This window comes from Engystomops pustulosus, chromosome 8 (assembly GCF_040894005.1).
Source record: "Engystomops pustulosus chromosome 8, aEngPut4.maternal, whole genome shotgun sequence".
Classification (NCBI taxonomy): Eukaryota; Metazoa; Chordata; class Amphibia; order Anura; family Leptodactylidae; genus Engystomops; species Engystomops pustulosus.
Genome location: NC_092418.1, coordinates 88535943 through 88553314, shown reverse-complemented (window position 1 = coordinate 88553314; position 17372 = coordinate 88535943). Strand labels below are relative to the sequence as shown.

At 43.4% G+C, this 17372-nt stretch overlaps 1 protein-coding gene across 1 annotated transcript in view; it reads left to right on the top strand.

Moving 5' to 3' along the window:
• The first annotated feature begins 1107 nt into the window (after positions 1-1107).
• Positions 1108-17372, top strand: part of MTX2 (metaxin 2) — a 48558-nt gene continuing 32293 nt past the window's right edge. The window contains exons 1-3 of the mRNA XM_072121647.1: positions 1108-1302; positions 10018-10065; positions 13859-13905. Coding sequence (XP_071977748.1) covers positions 1239-1302; positions 10018-10065; positions 13859-13905 — 159 coding nt within the window. The 5' untranslated portion in view covers positions 1108-1238. The remainder of the gene's footprint in view (positions 1303-10017; positions 10066-13858; positions 13906-17372) is intronic.

The following is a 17372-nucleotide window of genomic DNA, read 5'->3' as shown; positions in this document are numbered from 1 at the left end:
CCCAGAGGTGAGGCCTCTATCGCCCATAAGTGACCTGGACTATGGAAATAACATGAATTTCCAAGATGGGAAACCACATAGGAACTATTTCTGCTGTACAGATGTCTGAAATATGTATCAGAACCCCATTTGTTCAGCTGTACTGGTGTCTGAACGGCCACCAGACCTGGGGATTGTAAGGACGCATTCACACGATGCATTGTGTTTTTGACGCATTCTACTGTTTTCAGCCTTGATTACATGCTATGGTTACATTGCGTTTTAGCAGATGCAGTGGAAACGAAAAGTAACCATAGCACGTTATCAAGCCTGAAGCCAGTGGAATGCGTCAAAAACGCAACGCACAATGCAACACAACGCATCGTGTGAATGCGCCCTGAGGGCGCGTTCATACGTTCCGCTAGCGCGGCGTTCATAACGCGACGCTAGCGCACAGTGGGCAGGGCTCGATTGCATATGCGTTTCTCTGGAAACGCATGCGATTAATAATCCAATCGCATGCGTTTCTCTGGAAACACATATGCGATCGCCCCAAACCACGCCCCCTGTGCGCTAGCGTCACGTTATGAACGCGGCGCTAGCGGAAAGTGTGAACGCGCCCTGAGAGTATGTTCCCCCTGGCTATAGTCAGTGCCTATGTTTGAACTCCTTTCACATGACAGAAAAAATTCTATATGCCATACTATTTTTGGTGTCCAATCAACAGATATCATGTTAAACCCAGCTTTCAACATAAACCTCTTACAAAAACTTAAGATTTTTCTTAATTTAGCTGCTGCCCAACTCTTAGCCAGTTTAAACACCAACATGGGTGTATATGATAAATCACGCTTTTGTGTGACCAAAACAACACGGTGCTTAAAATCAGTTCAAATTTGCAGAATCACCAAACTTCTTGCAAAGATTTTGTTTTATTGAAACCTTTACCACAGTTAAAACAGAGTTGAATCACCCGACCTCTCCTGCCCAAAACCCCTTGCAGTGCATAGTTTTCCCAAAACAAAGATGGCGACAACAGTTTCCGCTTTCAGTCAGCAGAGTCATGTGACTATCCCGGCTTCTTTACAGCTCGGTTCCCAGGCAGAAGGCCGTCATTTTTTTTTCTTTTCAATAAACTTTATTGGGAAACACAACTCAAATTTAATGGCGTCCCCGTTACCTTAGATATAGACGGAAGTAATACCGGGTCGTGCTGTCATCCGTGCATGGACTTCCTGTTATTCTGACCTTAACCTTGCATGTGGAGCGGAGGAATCCCGGCAATGTCTCTGGTGACTGACGCCTTCGTGTCGCAGATAGCAGGTAACTGTGCAGTGTGTACGGTCCTCAATAAAGACATCACTACAGCCCCTGTCATCTCACTCCCACATTATATGATGGGGGCTTGCTGGGAGTTGTGGTGCTACACAGGGCTTGAGTCTTATGGAGATGTTACACTTGCACTTGTCTTTTTGTAATTTAAAATATTGCATATTTATTTTCATTATAATCATATCCATGTGCACATGGCTATATTTAGGGTAACCTAATGGGGTAATTGTGTCACCCTTATTACAGAGTGAGAGCCTGTATGGTCATCCAGAGCTGCATTCGTAATTCTGCCATCAATGGAAACAGTCAGCAGGTTAAAATTCTATAAAAGTATAAAAACAGTTATTCGTGGCGGTGAAACCCGTAACAGAAAATGCGCCCAAATGTCCATATTGTCCAAATTTTTTTTTTTTTTTTTTATAAAAAGTGATCAAAAGGACGGACGGTCCTCAAATTGTAGCACTGAAAACGTTACCTCATCCCACCTTGGCCAACTCCATATTCCTATGTATGGAGAATATGGGAAAATGAATTTTTTTTTTTTTTTTTTTTTGTACAAAAGGTTACTAATTTTTTCTAATCAACTAATTCCTAATAAAACTTATATAAATTTGGTATCCCTGTGATCGTATCGAACCAAAGAATAAATTAGAGAGGAGTAAAGGTTTGAACGTTAGTTAAAACTTAGCCTTATCTTAAATGGGGAAAAAAAGAGCCAGCATAAGTTTCTCAGTAAAACAAAAAAGACAAACAAAGAAAACAAACAAACAAAAAAAACGCATGCATAACACATACCTGGATAACTGAACATAACCGATGACATGAAATTAATGCTGATGTCATTGGGATTTTTAACGGATGCGTTAAGGGACGTCTACCATCAGATTTACTTATGGGAGATGTCCCAAACATACATTCTCGTCTTTTTGTCTAGAGGATGTTCTGCTGCCCCCTCTGTGTTCCGTTCTGCATGGTCCTGCGCGCCAATCCACAGATGTCACATGTGACAGACTGGACCGGACTTCACTGAACACGGAGGAGGCGTGCATGGGTTATTAGGTAGACCGGAGTGACTCTTGCTTATTTAAATATTTTTATACAGTCTTTTTTTTAGGGTAATCTGTTTACCAGGACCTCTGGTAAGTAACAGCGGTTCAAATTGTAGTGTGAACTTACCTGCTCTGATACTCTTGTGTACATCTCTCATGTGCACAGCAAAGTCACTGGACTAGTGGTCCTCTTAAGTCTATGACTCGCGACCCTGAGGCCAGTGATTGGCTGCAGCAGTCATGTGAACAGAGGGGCACATTTACTTGCCCGTCCCGTCTCGATCCCCGAAGTGCGTTGTCCGACGAGGATTTGGAGCTGCCGCCATTCACTAAGAACTGACATGCTGAGTTCACTCCCGGTGTGCAGCGTTCGGGCCGTGCGTTCCCGGCAGCTTGCGTTGCGAGTGTGATGCGAGTTCATCGCATCACACTCGCTAGTGTGGAAGGGGCCTCAGGAAACCCGATGAAAATGCGCTCCACAGACCCTTGGTAAATGTGCCCCAATGTCTGCAAAGTTGGTGCTGCCCGATTGACGCAGTTGTGATTTGAGGATCTCCAGGTTTTCTGTTACTGATCGTTTGTCTTTAGCATAGATGATGAATATGTGATTGGCAGGGGAGCCAGACTTAAGGACAGGTGATGATAAATAAATCCTGAAGTCCCTTTTTAAATAATAATAATCCTTTATATAGCGCACACAGAATACGCAGCGCTGCACAAAGCATGTAAAATTGGTCCCTGTCCCCAATGGGGCTCACAATCTAAACAACCTAACAGCATGTTTTGGAGTGTGGGAGGAAACCGGAGGACCCGGAGAAAACCCACGCAAATACGAAGAGAACATATAAACTCTTTGCAGATGTTGACCTGGGTGGGAATCGAACCTAGGACCCCAGTGTTGCAAGGCAGAAGTGCTAAACCCCTATGATACAGGCAGCGGTGCTGCTATAGCACCCAGTACTGCAGTCACTTTGGTGTAGAGATTTCATAAATGTATTAATGCTTTATGTCTATTGAGGGGTTTGGTTTTTATCATTCACCTGAATGATCAATACATTTGCTGTTAATTAAAGGGGTTGTCCACTTTTAGCTAATTTAGATAATTGTCTGACAGCTGGGTATCTGATCATTGGTTTCCTCCATGATATTAAGAACTTGAGGGCTCTGTGTGACTACAGTATCTTTACCTAAATATCCTCCCTGGGACTGATAATGGTGTTAAAGTAAATAGATTTGTAGTTACTTGTGTACACCGCAACTTTCACATTGGGACCTAGGTGAGCTCCAACAATCAGACAAAACAAGGGGCCAAGTCACATAATCAGTTATTTTGCATCAGTTATTTTGGGCCACACCAGACTACACAGCCATAAGGTATGATGGAAACAGGCACCTCTGTGTGCTTGACCACCATTTGTCTCAAAAATACTGATGAAATAAATTGCCCTTACAGACACGTAACCCCCTCCTGTTATACTGGCGCTACACTTCTATAGAGATGTGAACTGGATGAGGCAGCGGTCATACCTCGTTATTAGCTGTCAGTTTTGTAGGATGTAAATGGTGAAAATGGACAGCACATTGGCTGCGGATGTTCTGGGTGTCTTTTTCATGACGTCTTTACACTGTCTTTGTGGACACCCAAAGCTCATTGGAGGCCAGGGATGGTTTCAATACTTTGCATCCGTTCCCCCATTGCTTCTTATGGCCTCCACTGAACAAATACTAAGCTCTCCAGCAGAATGATTTGGTGCAGTCTTTTGTGCTTTTTTCATTCAGTGTCCAAAAGATCTGACCCCACATAACTTGGTGCACACTATTGTATAGATTGGTATTTTACACTATATTGATGGGGTCGTCATGGACTCTTCTGAACCCTATATGCAAAAGAAAAAAAAAAAGGGTCCATATCATGTCATCTGTATCTTTAGAGAAACACGTGGGCCTCAAACACAGGAATAGCGCCTGCTAGTTTTCTAAAGCCTCTACCGGGATCTGTGAAAAACACATTCATTAGCATGGGTCATTTAACATGAACGTGTCAGTGTGTCACGTAGAACATGAGTGTATCATGTGTGTAGTCTAAATTGTTATGACTCCTTGCTCTCCCTGGCAATCACTGGGTGTGGGTGGGATAATCGGGACACTCCCTGGCAATCGCTGTGTGTGGGCGGTGTAGTCGGGGCTCTCCCTGGCAATCGCTGTGTGTTGGTGGGATAATCAGGACACTCCCTGGCAATCGCTGTGTGTGGGTGGGATAATCAGGACACTCCCTGGCAATCGCTGTGTGTGGGCGGTGTAATCGGGGCTCTCCCTGGCAATTACTGGGTGTGGGTGGGATAATCGGGACACTCCCTGGCAATCGCTGTGTGTTGGTGGGATAATCAGGACACTCCCTGGCAATCGCTGTGTGTGGGCGGTGTAATCGGGGCTCTCCCTGGCAATTACTGGGTGTGGGTGGGATAATCGGGACTCTCCCTGGCAATCACTGTGTGTGGGTGGGATAATTGGGAGACTCCCTGGCAATCACTGTGTGTGGGTGGTGTAATCGGGGCTCTCCCTGGCAATCACTGTGTGTGGGTGGGATAATCGGGAGACTCCCTGGCAATCATTGTGTGTGGGTGGTGTAATCGGGGCTCTCCCTGGCAATCACTGGGTGTGGGTGGGATAATCGGGACACTCCCTGGCAATCGCTGTGTGTGGGTGGTGTAATCGGGGCTCTCCCTGGCAATCATTGTGTGTGGGCGGGGTGATCCGGACTCTTACCGTTGTTGGTTGGAGTCAAACCAGAGACTGCAATAGTTCCATATATATGGCTCAGTCCTCTCCCATTATGATGTAGAAGCAGAAAGTAGTATTACTGTCATAGGTTATTTCTCTGAGATCAGCACTGTCGTTGGAAATATTTAACGTGGATTGTGTCTCCTTGTAAATAGTTAACCTTCTTGGCTTGGACGTGATGTCTGAAGTAGTTTGAGAACCAGCGGAGGAAATTGAGATTTGGGGTAATGAAATGGGGAGCGGTGAATCAGTCCGTTAAGCCTGTGCGCTGTGAGAGTGGCTGGCATGTCCGGGCTAGCAAGTCAGCCAATCAAAACCCTCCTAATTGTGTTCTTTCTGGCTGCACGCTCTTATAATTTTAATGAGATATGGCTTTCTGGAGCCACTGACTTCTCGACTGTGCGATCTGCTTTCTTGCTATTGATATTTTGCAAGAGTCCGTGCAGTAGTTAATCATCTCGGGGAAATTTCTCACAGTTTTACACATGGAGGAACAGAAATTTATGCTCAGGGAATAAAATACCCACCTCTGAAATTATCAACGTGTTGTTAACCCCCCCCCCCCCCATTAACGATTCCTGCTCCGGAGGAGAACGTCCCTCTCCACCTATTAATGGGGATTGAAATGGTTGCTTTACAGTTTTTCTCTTTGGGTACATTGCACCCATCCAAAATATGTCACACCCCGGTGCTGGGTCTACATTACTGTCATGTTTTAGATAGAGAGACCCTGTTCTGACACAGTATAAATCAGGGTACAGGGTCTGATGGTCCTCCTGCTCTTCAACCTAGACTGCAGATGGTCCCCCTCCCAAATATGTCTACTGTATGATCAGTGAGAGCTGAGACATGAAGTTCAGTAAGCTAAGGTCTGGATAAAGTGAAAGGTCCTACTAGGACACGACACCTGGAAATAAAACCACAGCAGGAGTCAAAAAGTTAAACTTGTCCTAAAATCTAAAGTGATAACTCGAAGCATCAGCAAAACTCCAAGTACATGGACATGTAGGACAGAAGCGAGTGGAGATTCGGGCAATGGAGGAAGGACCTAGAGACCTTGACAAATGCTCATTCCATCCAACGGCTTTTCCTACGGACTTCCCCCATGCACATGGATGCTCGGATGTCTTTTCAAAGGGATGAGGAGAGTAAGACCTGGGTATGATACAAATACAAGCAGATGCATAAGATATAAGCTGGGGATGTCTGATGTGTTTGGGAAGTTGAGTAAGACAATTCGGGACTGACAGCCAGAAATATAGGGGTGTGGGAGAGGTGAGGAGGATGACACTAGACAGAGGATTGTGGGTCTGACACCGATCACTACCACATGACTGATGCGGTGGTCCGGCAGGGATTTCCTGGCAATATGTAGGGCAATAGACACTCAATGTGATGCTATAGAGATCCCCCCATAAAGTCACTTTGCATCTTTACTTCTTGGAGACTTTTCGGTTTCTAAATGGTTTAAATGACAGCTATGTGCTCCTGGATTTTGGCAATGTTTCTATTGCAAAGCTGCGAAGAGGGTCCACCAGAGGGTCTTGGTATGTTATGGGTGCAGGGGTCATGTAGTATAAGCTCCCCATACACTTCACCTCATAATCTGACTATTTTGGCCAGCTCTTTCTCCTGACCTCCCATACGCACAGTTGGCCAGCTTAGCATGCATGTGATCTGAATGGCTAGAGGGGAATAAACTGGTTAATAAATGGGTCTGGCATGTGTCAGCTCCACTCCATTCAGATTGTGTTGCACCAATGGAAATGGCAGCCCACGGTACTTGGCCGTCTTTGCTAGTCTTTAGGACCTATTTATGGCAGCCGCGGTGATCACACTATTATTAAATTACTACATAATTGTGGTTTCTTGGACAACCCCTTTAACACAACCCATTCAATGCACCAGTAGTAAATGGCTGTGTATATAAGCAAATTAGCATTTTGGTATACTATAGGTGTGCCCCCCCCAACTGTGTTGGACCCTTTTCTGCCCAGGTCTATCCCCCAGTACCTCTCACTCAGCCTTGACTGATGGTGTCCAAACTGGTTGATAGAGGGTGCACTGAACCATGTGGCCACACCCACTGTGCACTGAAATTCTCATTTGCATGTAAAAAAAAATAAGGATTTCTCTGCGTTCAAGCAATGAATTTTCTCAAGTCTGCAAGACCATGGGTCAGATTAATGAGGGCTTGTATGCCTATAAAACCCCAAAATTGGCGCTAATCCTGTGTTATGGCCAGTAATTTCACCTTTTTATGACGCCTCCACGTCAAGTGGATGTGAAGGGGTGAGTGTCCTTTGGCGAAATGGGTTGGTACGGAGCATTCCTGTCTTGCGGCTGAACCCTACCCGTTCAGGTGTGGGCTTTGACGTAGTTCCACGTTAGGCACTCGATGGATGTGCCCCGTATATTTAAATGGGGCACAGAGCTGACGGGTTCCCTTTAATGATCGTCCATACAGCATAACATGTAGACACCAGAGGTGATCATCTTTATGACTAACTTAGTTCTGGAGCTGGGTACTGCCCTTGGTGTTATGGACAAGGGTTGTCCTAAACCTGGACAGTCCTGATCCTCTCCAGGTGTTGTACCTCCTGATAATATCCCATGCTCTCAGTCATTGCTTCTCACATGTTTGTTTTAGAAGCTCCACAGTTCTGCCTCTGATTAATTAGGGAAGCAATAAGACGTAATAGATTCTGCTATAAAATTGTCTCTGCTCCACTTTTCCTCCCGCTTGGCAAGTGCACATTTAATCATCGATATATCTAACAAACATTCAGACTTTGAAACTTCTATTAAAATTGCTTAAGACTAATTTTCTCAGTCCTGTAAATCAATTTAATAAGAGCAAAACTGCAATAGAGACTGTAAGTTATTAGAAAATGTCTTCTACTTAGCCGGGTGAAGTATATAATGAATTTTCTATCTGTTAAATATCTAGGAACATGTATATTACTATCAATATGATGAATTGGCTTCGTCTTGGAAAAACAAATATTATCCTTAGGGGGTTTTAAGTTCCTCACAGAAGCCGCTTTGTATTTCTCTGTCTTGTGATGACAGATCTTCCAATAATTCAGACCACAGAACATCTTTACTTAAGACGAGTCGGACCATTTATTCAGTTGTAGGTGTAAGCTGTGACCCCCTAGCATCCAGGTTTCTAGAATCTCTTATAAAATGATCCTGCCCTTTCATAAATGTGGGAGACGGTCGCATTCACCCTATTCACTAAGACTAGAAAACATGGCCAGGTGCATATCACTGGCTTATTCCTCTATCCATATTGAGAAGACATGCACGCTTGGATAAACTATGCATGCCCCTATATAGTTATGTGTAAGGGCTTTCTCTAATTTTGCAAAAAAAATCCTTCTATAGCAATCAGCGATAATGATATTACTGGAGAGGACCGTCTGCAATATCATTATCGCCGATTGCTATAGAAGGATTCCCGACTTAAAGACAACCCCTAGTTACAGACGGACCTCTGGATGTTACTTCAGTCCCAGTCTGCAGTGATCAGCTGTAAGGTGTCTGTCATGAAGTTTTACTGATAATCCTTGATCCCATTACAGCAAAAAATATTGAAACTCCAATTGTCACTGGGGCAAGAAATTTTTGTCTGGATTTACAATTATAAAATATACAGTTTCGACTTGCATACAAATTCAACTTAAGAACAAACCCTTGAAACCTATCTTGTAAGTTACTCGGGGACTGCCTGTAATGGTAACTTACTATCAAAGATCTACCTCTTAAAGTGCATCTACCACCAGGATGAAAGACTGTATACAAATGAGCCTGAGGGGCTCCAGACTCCACTAACACCGGCTATCTCCTGCACTCACACAGACAGTAAATGGGGAGTATAATGAAGTAATAGTCTGTTCTGAAAATGTAATGGGGGTCGTTTAACACCCCCCCCCCCCTCCCCAAATATCTGTTAATTGCATGGCCTGGGTGCTGGAGAACATGGCCACTCTTACTTACCTGTGCAGATGCCTAGAGGAGTCTGGTAGTCCTAGAACTGACTTCATTACAGCGTGAATGATAAGTTTATAGGGAGTTATTATAACATTAATCAAGTTGATGGATTGGAAATATGACAGAGCGGTAGCAATGTGTAATTTCCATGCCTACTGTTCTGCAAATGTTGTTCACCTCTGCGCGCACAATTCAGAAGAGTGATGCTGCAGGTTTTGTGTGCCGCTCGTCGTAACCCTTGCTGCGCCGAATCGGTAGTAACTTGTAAGCGATGTTAAAGCTGCGTTTTTACACGGCTTATATCTATGTACTTAACCGGGTTAACCAGTCAACGGGTTACGTACAAGATAGGGTCTGTAGGTTTCTTCTTAAGTTGAATTTGTATGCAAGTCAGGACTGTATATTTTATAATTGTAACCCCAACCAATTTTTTTTTTTTTTTGGGCCTCTGTGACAATTGGATTTTAAAAATGTTGGGTTGTCATAAGAATCAGGATTAATAATAAAGCTTCATTACAGACACCTGTGATATCTGTTATAGCTGATTATTGTAGCCTAAGGCTAAAGTACAGTAAATCACCAACATCCAGAGATCCGTTTGTAACTAGGGGTCGTCTGTAAATCGGGTGTTCTAAAGTAGAGGATCGCTGGTAGTTGAACTCATCAGTAGTAGTGCAGTCCCTAGCTCTTGTAGTCTGCATTATGCTATACTTAAAGGGAGGTTCCTTTAGACAGGCCAGATGTCTGACGCCTGGAACCCCCATTCTTCTATGAGGGCTGCTTCAAATATCCATGGAAAACCCCTTTAACAACATTGTCATTGCCTTTAATTTGTCATGGAACCTATAGAGCTTTACCTTGCCTTCTGTTTCTTTCACAGCTGTGGAGCCATGGCCCGAAAATGCCACCCTGTACCAGCCACTGAGAAGTAAGTTCTGGTTTCTAGTAGTTCATATATTTCGCCAGGTATGAGTATAGCAACAGGAATTTTTGTAGGTATCTGCAGGACATTGTATTGAGGACCCCCCCCCCTTTGCCGCTGCTGTGGAAGAACCTGTGTAGACCCATTCTTTCTAAAGAAATGCACTGTTGACAAACAAGGGGGTAGGGATCGTTCCCAGGGTCATGGAGAGGACGTAGAGACAAAAACAAACACCAAGCCATTTGGTCTTGGGTGTAAATGTGGCCTAGAAGGATCTTTGATATGAAGCTTCTTCTTCAGAATTCATGTATGATCTAGAAGAAGTTTTTTTTGGTCTATATGGGTTACTGTAGTTATTTATTTATTTAGTTTGCCGGTTGTCACCCAACTTCCCAAGAACCAGACATATGGAGGAACTTTGCTAAATAGAATCCTCATGACTTGAGGGAAACTTAATTGTTCAACTTATTCACACCGAGGTTTTTATTCCTTTGTTTAAGCCAAATTCTTATGAATTAAAAAGATTATCCAGTGTATTAAAAAAAAAAAAACCTTCTCCAGTTTTCAATAAAATTAAAAAAAGACAAAAACAAAACAATTACTGCTTGTATTTAGTAGGAATCTTGAAAATTCCTAAGTCGCTCCAGTGTTTCTGGTTTTTGGCGCTGCACCCAGCTGAAAGTTCCCGGGCGTCATGGGACCCGATTTAACCAATGAAAGCCGTCCCTGGTCAAAGGAAGAAATGTCCTGTAGTCTGAGTTGGGCTGAAGCAAGCCCCGTGCCCCCCATGATCTCTAGGTGCAGTGTTTAAAACTGTAAGTACCGGAGCGACCCAGGAGCTGGAGCAGGATAAGTGCTTTCTTTTACTTCTCCACCTCTGAACTGGCCCCTTAAGCATTTTGAAAATACATTTGACGAAGACCACTAGAGATCATGACAATGTTGGTCCACAAGTGTCCCCAAGTACTTCCTATGAATGGGGTCAAAATCAGTCAAAATTTTGGTGAACACTCCATTAGCTTGTTTTTGAGTTTGAGGACTACCGTCTCCTGCAGCCCCATAGAAAGTGGATAGGGTGCTGGTTGACCATCCTTTTGGGCCTCAATTCTGGTGATCGGACTTCCGGCTATTAGACACTAATCCACTATCTTTTGTGTGGCGGATGTGTTTGGGTCTCCTTAAAGGCATTTTCTCATGAACAAAAGTTAGGCCCTATCCATGGGGTAAGGCCTAACTTGCTGATCGGTGGGGGTGTCGGTCATGAGACCCCCACAGACTATGAAGATGAGGGGCGCGTCAGACCCTTCATCGCTCCGTCAGACTAGTGGAGCAGACTGACGGAGCGACGAGTGGTCCAATGGAGGTATATGGGACCCCTCGTTTTCGTGATCTGTGGGGGTCTCCTCACTTAGACCCTCACTGACCAGCAAGTTAGGCCCTATCCCGTGGATAGGACCCAACTTTTGTTCGTGGGAAAACCACTTTAATGGAAACCAAATCATTTGCACAAATATACTAACAGCTGAGGGTCCCTAAACAAGATCTGCACCCCTGCACACCAGGCAAAAGAAGTTCATGGTAGGACCCACATGATATATATATATATTATATTATATGTGCATTGTGTGCGAGCCCCTTAGACTGATGTTGCGGTGTGTAGGGGTTGTATTATTACTGAAATTGGAGTTTTACTTTGTTTTTATGCAACTACTTTACTCTTTCAATAAAAATAGCCTCCTCTATTGGGTTTCACAGTAAATGTTTTTCTAAACGAAGCTAAATTGATTTTTTTTTTGCATTGAATAATACACGTTATTGTATTTTCCGGCTGTTTGGAATCCTGTTAATAGCAAACACAATATGGTGGTGGAATGAGTCCTGGTGCGCGGAGCTCCGTGTAAGCCAGTTAATTATCAATATATGGAGTTATATTTCCCCCCAAACCGGCAACAGTCTGTTATCGACTCGGTAATGCGGCTGCCGATGGCTATATAAAATAATACCGAGGCAGGTATGGTTGGCATGGTTACTGCAGGGTGAAAAAAAAAAAAAGCTGAGCCAGCAGATATTGGAAGTGTCATGGTTAATGGAAAAAGGGTGGAGGGGCTGAGGAAGAAGGAGCTGCTAAAATCCGCACACAGGCTGGAGTGGTCCTTGCTCCCTTCAGCAGCTCTTCATATATCATCAGATTACATTATTGCCCACATTTGGTGAACTGCAGCCCCGCTACTCTTGTCAGAAGGCTGCAAAGTAATGAAGACTAATACATGGCGGCCCCCTAGTCTTTTAGGCAGGGAATTTTTATTGCAGTGATCCCGTCATCCCTCTTTTGTCTGCGGAGCTACGATGTGCAATATCAGCTGCAGGGCTGATGCTCCATACTGTATATTAGATTTTTTTCTACCTGTATATATACAGCATGCACATTGCTATATACAGCTATATACAGATTCTCTTCTCATCCCGTCTCCTCTGCAAACATCAGCTGGGAAATATTCCCGTCTATTGTGTGCTGCAGCCAGCCTCATTTGCATAATCCACTCGCTCGTCCTGGGAGGGGCTACGTTCCTAATTCTGCTAAAACGAGTTTACGGAGGTCAAACCATGAACAAAAAAATGGATGTACAGGCTTATTTTCTTACAACATTATTATAAAGCACAGGCAGAGGTTATGCCCTGAGATGAGCTGCTGCCTTGGATGGGCCTGATTGTATAGTAATGGTGGCATTACACAAGTGCTAACATAACCAGTATGGCTCATAGCTATGTAATGGTCAGTTTTATGTATACAGCTGTTAAGCAGATTTATGTGTCCCCATGATGACAGATTCTGAAGTCGTAATCTCCCTTATTTATTCATTCTTTCCTTTTTGCTAACCTACCAAATGAAGATTAGCAAGGTGACAAACGGACAGAATCTGACTACACATAACATGTTTGTAGTCTGTTACCCTGGAGACTTAGGGTGATGGCACACGAGGCGTTTTGAACGCGTATTTGGCACGGTTTTAAGCAGTCCATCAAACGCATGCGTTTTTGACCAGTTTGAATTAAGATAATTGGTCAAACCTGTCAAAAACTGATGCGTTTTTTAACGGACTGCTTAAAAACGGGCCAAAAACGTGTTCAAAACGCCACGTGTGCCATCACCCTTATAGGTTTTGCTTTAAAGCTCTGGACACAATTGTACTTGCAGGCGGTCCCCGACTTAAGGACACCCAACTTGCAGACAACCCTAGTTACAAACGGACCTCATGATGTTGGTAATTTACAGCACTTTAGTCCTAGGCTACAATAAACAGCTATAACAGTTATCACAGGTGTCTGTAATTAAGATTTAGTGTTAATCCTGGTTCTTATGACAACCCAACATTTTTAAAATCTGAGATTTAAAGAAATTTTGTCTGGGGTTACCATTATCAAATATACAGATCCGACTTGCAAACAAACTCAATTTAAGAACAAACCTAAAAGAACCTGTCCTGTACGTAACCCGGGCGTATTTTTATTTAAACAAGGTAATTTATGTGCTGCTTTATGTAGTATAACGTGACCATGTAATACATAAACTAGCCAGGTCTTTCCCGGATTTACATATCCCCATGATGTGCCGGATCATTGGTAGGGGAAAGGTAATTCATTAGATTTGTTATAAAAATAAATAGACTTTCATGCCAAGACGCCAAAACTGCTGACGGGGAATAAATCCACCTTCCTAAATCATCAGATAAGTCATCCTGTAGTGATATTTCGGCACATTCGCATTGTTAATCCTGTTGTGTGTTTTGCTCTTCCTCAGGTGAACAGGTCCTGCTGTCTGACAATGCATCTTGTCTCGCTGTCCAGGTAATGATTTATTCCTGAAATCAAAGTTCCCCCTACACTACCTTGTTAAAAATCTGCAGCTGTGACCTACAGCCCTCCTCTCCGTTTCAGGTTTTCAGCCAAATCCAACCCCCTCACTTCATGAGCTCAACAAAGACAATTTCATCTGGTAACCTAGGTCATCTGCTGGGGTGAAACTATTCACTGGTCCTGACCTGACGTAGATTGTCTCCTCATCCTAGCTCTGTACATTATTTCTAAAGATAGGCGGTGCTGCGAGTCTCAAATCATCCATATTTAATTTGAGAACATTTAACTATTTGTGTCCGGCATCGGCGGGATATCGAGCCCTCCACCGCGCTTTACTGCTGAGCTGTCCATGGCGTTTTCATCAACTTCTACTCAATCAAACTCCTGGACCTAATGGTCTTCAGTTCTCCAAGACTCCTGGGATGGCCATTAAGCCTTGCGTTCCCCCAATGTTCACGGCCTTATTTAGTTTAGTCTGAGTTCATCTTATCCTGAGGTCATCCTTTAGCTGAGACAGCCGGCAAAATCCATATCGGCGTAGACTCTTCCTTGTGATGGTCTTTGCCGTGAAGAGGATTATCAATATTTCAGAAGTGTCTATAACAATAAAACCTCAGAGTGGAGAGAAATTGCTATTCAACCACATCTGCTGCGTGGTGGTGGTGGTGGTGGTGGGGGGGTCTGTGTAGGACTGACCTGTAAAGGTTCATTTACAAGTAGGGAATATCGAATTTACATCAAAATGATCAAAAGTAAAAATAACTGCTCGTGATTGTCCTTCGAGCTGTTACCACTGAACTGTGTTTATCCATGACCGTAACTGGCCAACAATCTGGTGTCCTGGGTGTCCCCCAATGGCAGCATCATTTACTGTAGTTCCTTCCTGAGCCTGAATGTGACCTCTGTGTTTGTGTAGGGTCAGTAGTGTTTGTGTGACTGATGGTTGGAGATATTGTATTACAGGTCATGTTACTGCCAGGGACTTGTATGAGTGGCTACAATCAATACAGCTATTTAGAATGATCTTGCACTATGTTCATACTATACATTTAGTTAACTGCCTCGTCCATGTGCTGCAGAGAAGGGTAGTGAAAACCCCCCAAAAAACAAATACAAAGTGTGTATTAGAGCTGCTATTCCCAATACCGGTTGTGCCTTTCCTAGAAGTCTACATCCCAGTAGCTGATTTCCCATCTGACTTGGATGACAACTGCAGACAATCGCTGTCCTCACTGGTGACCCTGGCACCTACATTGATCATTCAGTATTGTATAGTGGTTGATGCATCACTGAAATTTGTGGGGCTGTTAAACCTGGTGTGTTTGGTCTCTTCTAAAGCTTTACAAAGAACACACATGCTTCTTATATAGGTGGTGTAGATCAGGATGTGGTATTAGCAAAGGGGGGAAATCTATTTGGACCAAGGGGCTATTTTAATAATTGCTAAGTTTTAAAGGGAACCTGTCATGGCGGTTTGGGACACTAAACTGCCCACGGGTCCTTACAGACGGGTGGTTTAGTGTTCCAAGTCGTTATCTGGTATTTTTAAGCGATCGTGTTAATAGTAATAAAAAATTTATACCCGCCTCTTCCCTCTCTCTTTTCATAATGCAGCAAATGAAGACTGGGTAGTGCACCCCAGCTTCACTGTACAAGTGCCATAGGTACGACGTATGTGCTTTATCCTGGCTTCACTCACCGCATTGTGAGAGGTAGCCCCGCCGCCGGGTCTTCTGATGTGAATCAGATAATAAAAGTTTATAATTTTTTTTTTTTTTTTGGGCTGAGACCATAAGGACCTGTAGTGGTTTAGGGTCCCAAATCGATGTGACAGGTCTTCTTTTAAGGGTTTTTTTTTTTCTTTTCTCTTTGTGCATGTGTTTTCCAAGTGAGTTATGTGTTTATTGAGCTACAGACAGTCCCCAACTTAAGGAAACTTGACTTACAGACGACCCCTAGATACAGACAGACCCCTCTGCCCACTGTGACCTCTGGTGAAGATCTCAGGATGTTACTTTAGTCCCAGGCTGCAATGATCAGCTGTAAGGTGTCTGTAATTAAGCTTTATTGATAATTCTTGGTCCCAGCACAGTAATTGATTGATAAGTTGACAGCTGTCTCTGGGACAAAAATTTTGTCTGGATCTATAATTATAAAATATACCAGTTCAAAGTTACATACACATTCATATTTTGGCAGGTTAGATAAGTCAAGAGGTATTGGCCAGATTGTGTGTCAGGAATAATGACACAGATGGGTGTCTATCATCTACGGCCGTCTTTTAGACTTGTCTTGGGTAACGCCCATGGGGAGATATTGTCCTATTATACAGTGAAATTCTACATCATGGTAGAAGTGACATCTAATGGTTGGGTTAATTATCAAGTTCTTTTTGCCCAGTAGACTTTTTTTGGACCAGGAATTTTAGGCCTGGATTACCTGCCTCGCACATGGGACTGATTGTCCTTGTGGAGATACAACTAGCAGGGAGCATATAGGGCAGTGCCATAATTATAGGACAACATACAGATAAGGGTCTCTCCTAGTCCCAATGTCCTTTCTCTATTCATATACCCTAGCAGTGTACGTGCAGGTACTCTCTGTAGTAACTCCGGCTCTGGCGCTTTATCTGTCAGTTCAATGATAAATTAATCGGCGTGCGTATTGAATCGGCATCCTTTAGTTTAATAAGCCCGGCTGACAGCTGATAGTAGCCATGGTTATATGTGGTCACTTTATGAAAATATCAGATTCAAATGGCCTCAAAGGATTTTTATAGGAAGTTCATTAAATACAGATTCAGTCTGCGGATTGTGCATATTCCTGATCTATAAAGATATCTAACAAATGACAGGAGTGCCGAGATATCAGCTTATAGTGCGGCCGGGCCGGAGAATACAAAGCAGCCTTGTCTTATCGGAAGCCAAAGCCTCCCAACTTTCAGGAAGAAAAACACGGCTTGAATACTTTGTCGCAGTTTTTTTTTTAGCCTTTCGTTTGATATTCTGTGATTATAACAATTGGTCTCTGGGATGAACCAAACCATTGAAATCTATGACCGTTTTGCACCCTGGTTAACTCGATTGGGTTAAAAATGAATTTCAAAAATTTTGGGCAGGTTTATTTTTTAAATTTCTATTTTTTGCACTCTGTGTATAATGTGTGGATTTAATTGTGGAAAAATCTGCAATGTACAGTATCCACAGGACGTTTCCTAAATCTGTGATAGATGTGGGGCCCCCCCCCCTCTGGACCCATATCTTGGGGGCTATGGACATGTTGCCGCACATGGGGTGAATGGCAATCTGCATTCAGCTATGCGGGAGCTACAAAATAAGCGAGATATTATGCTTGCCTCCCCAATACAGTTGTATAGAGAATTGCCGCGTTCAGCCCGCTTGCGCAAAAGCGGTCAGTAGATCTTGTGGATATTCCATAAATAGTGTTGAACGGACATG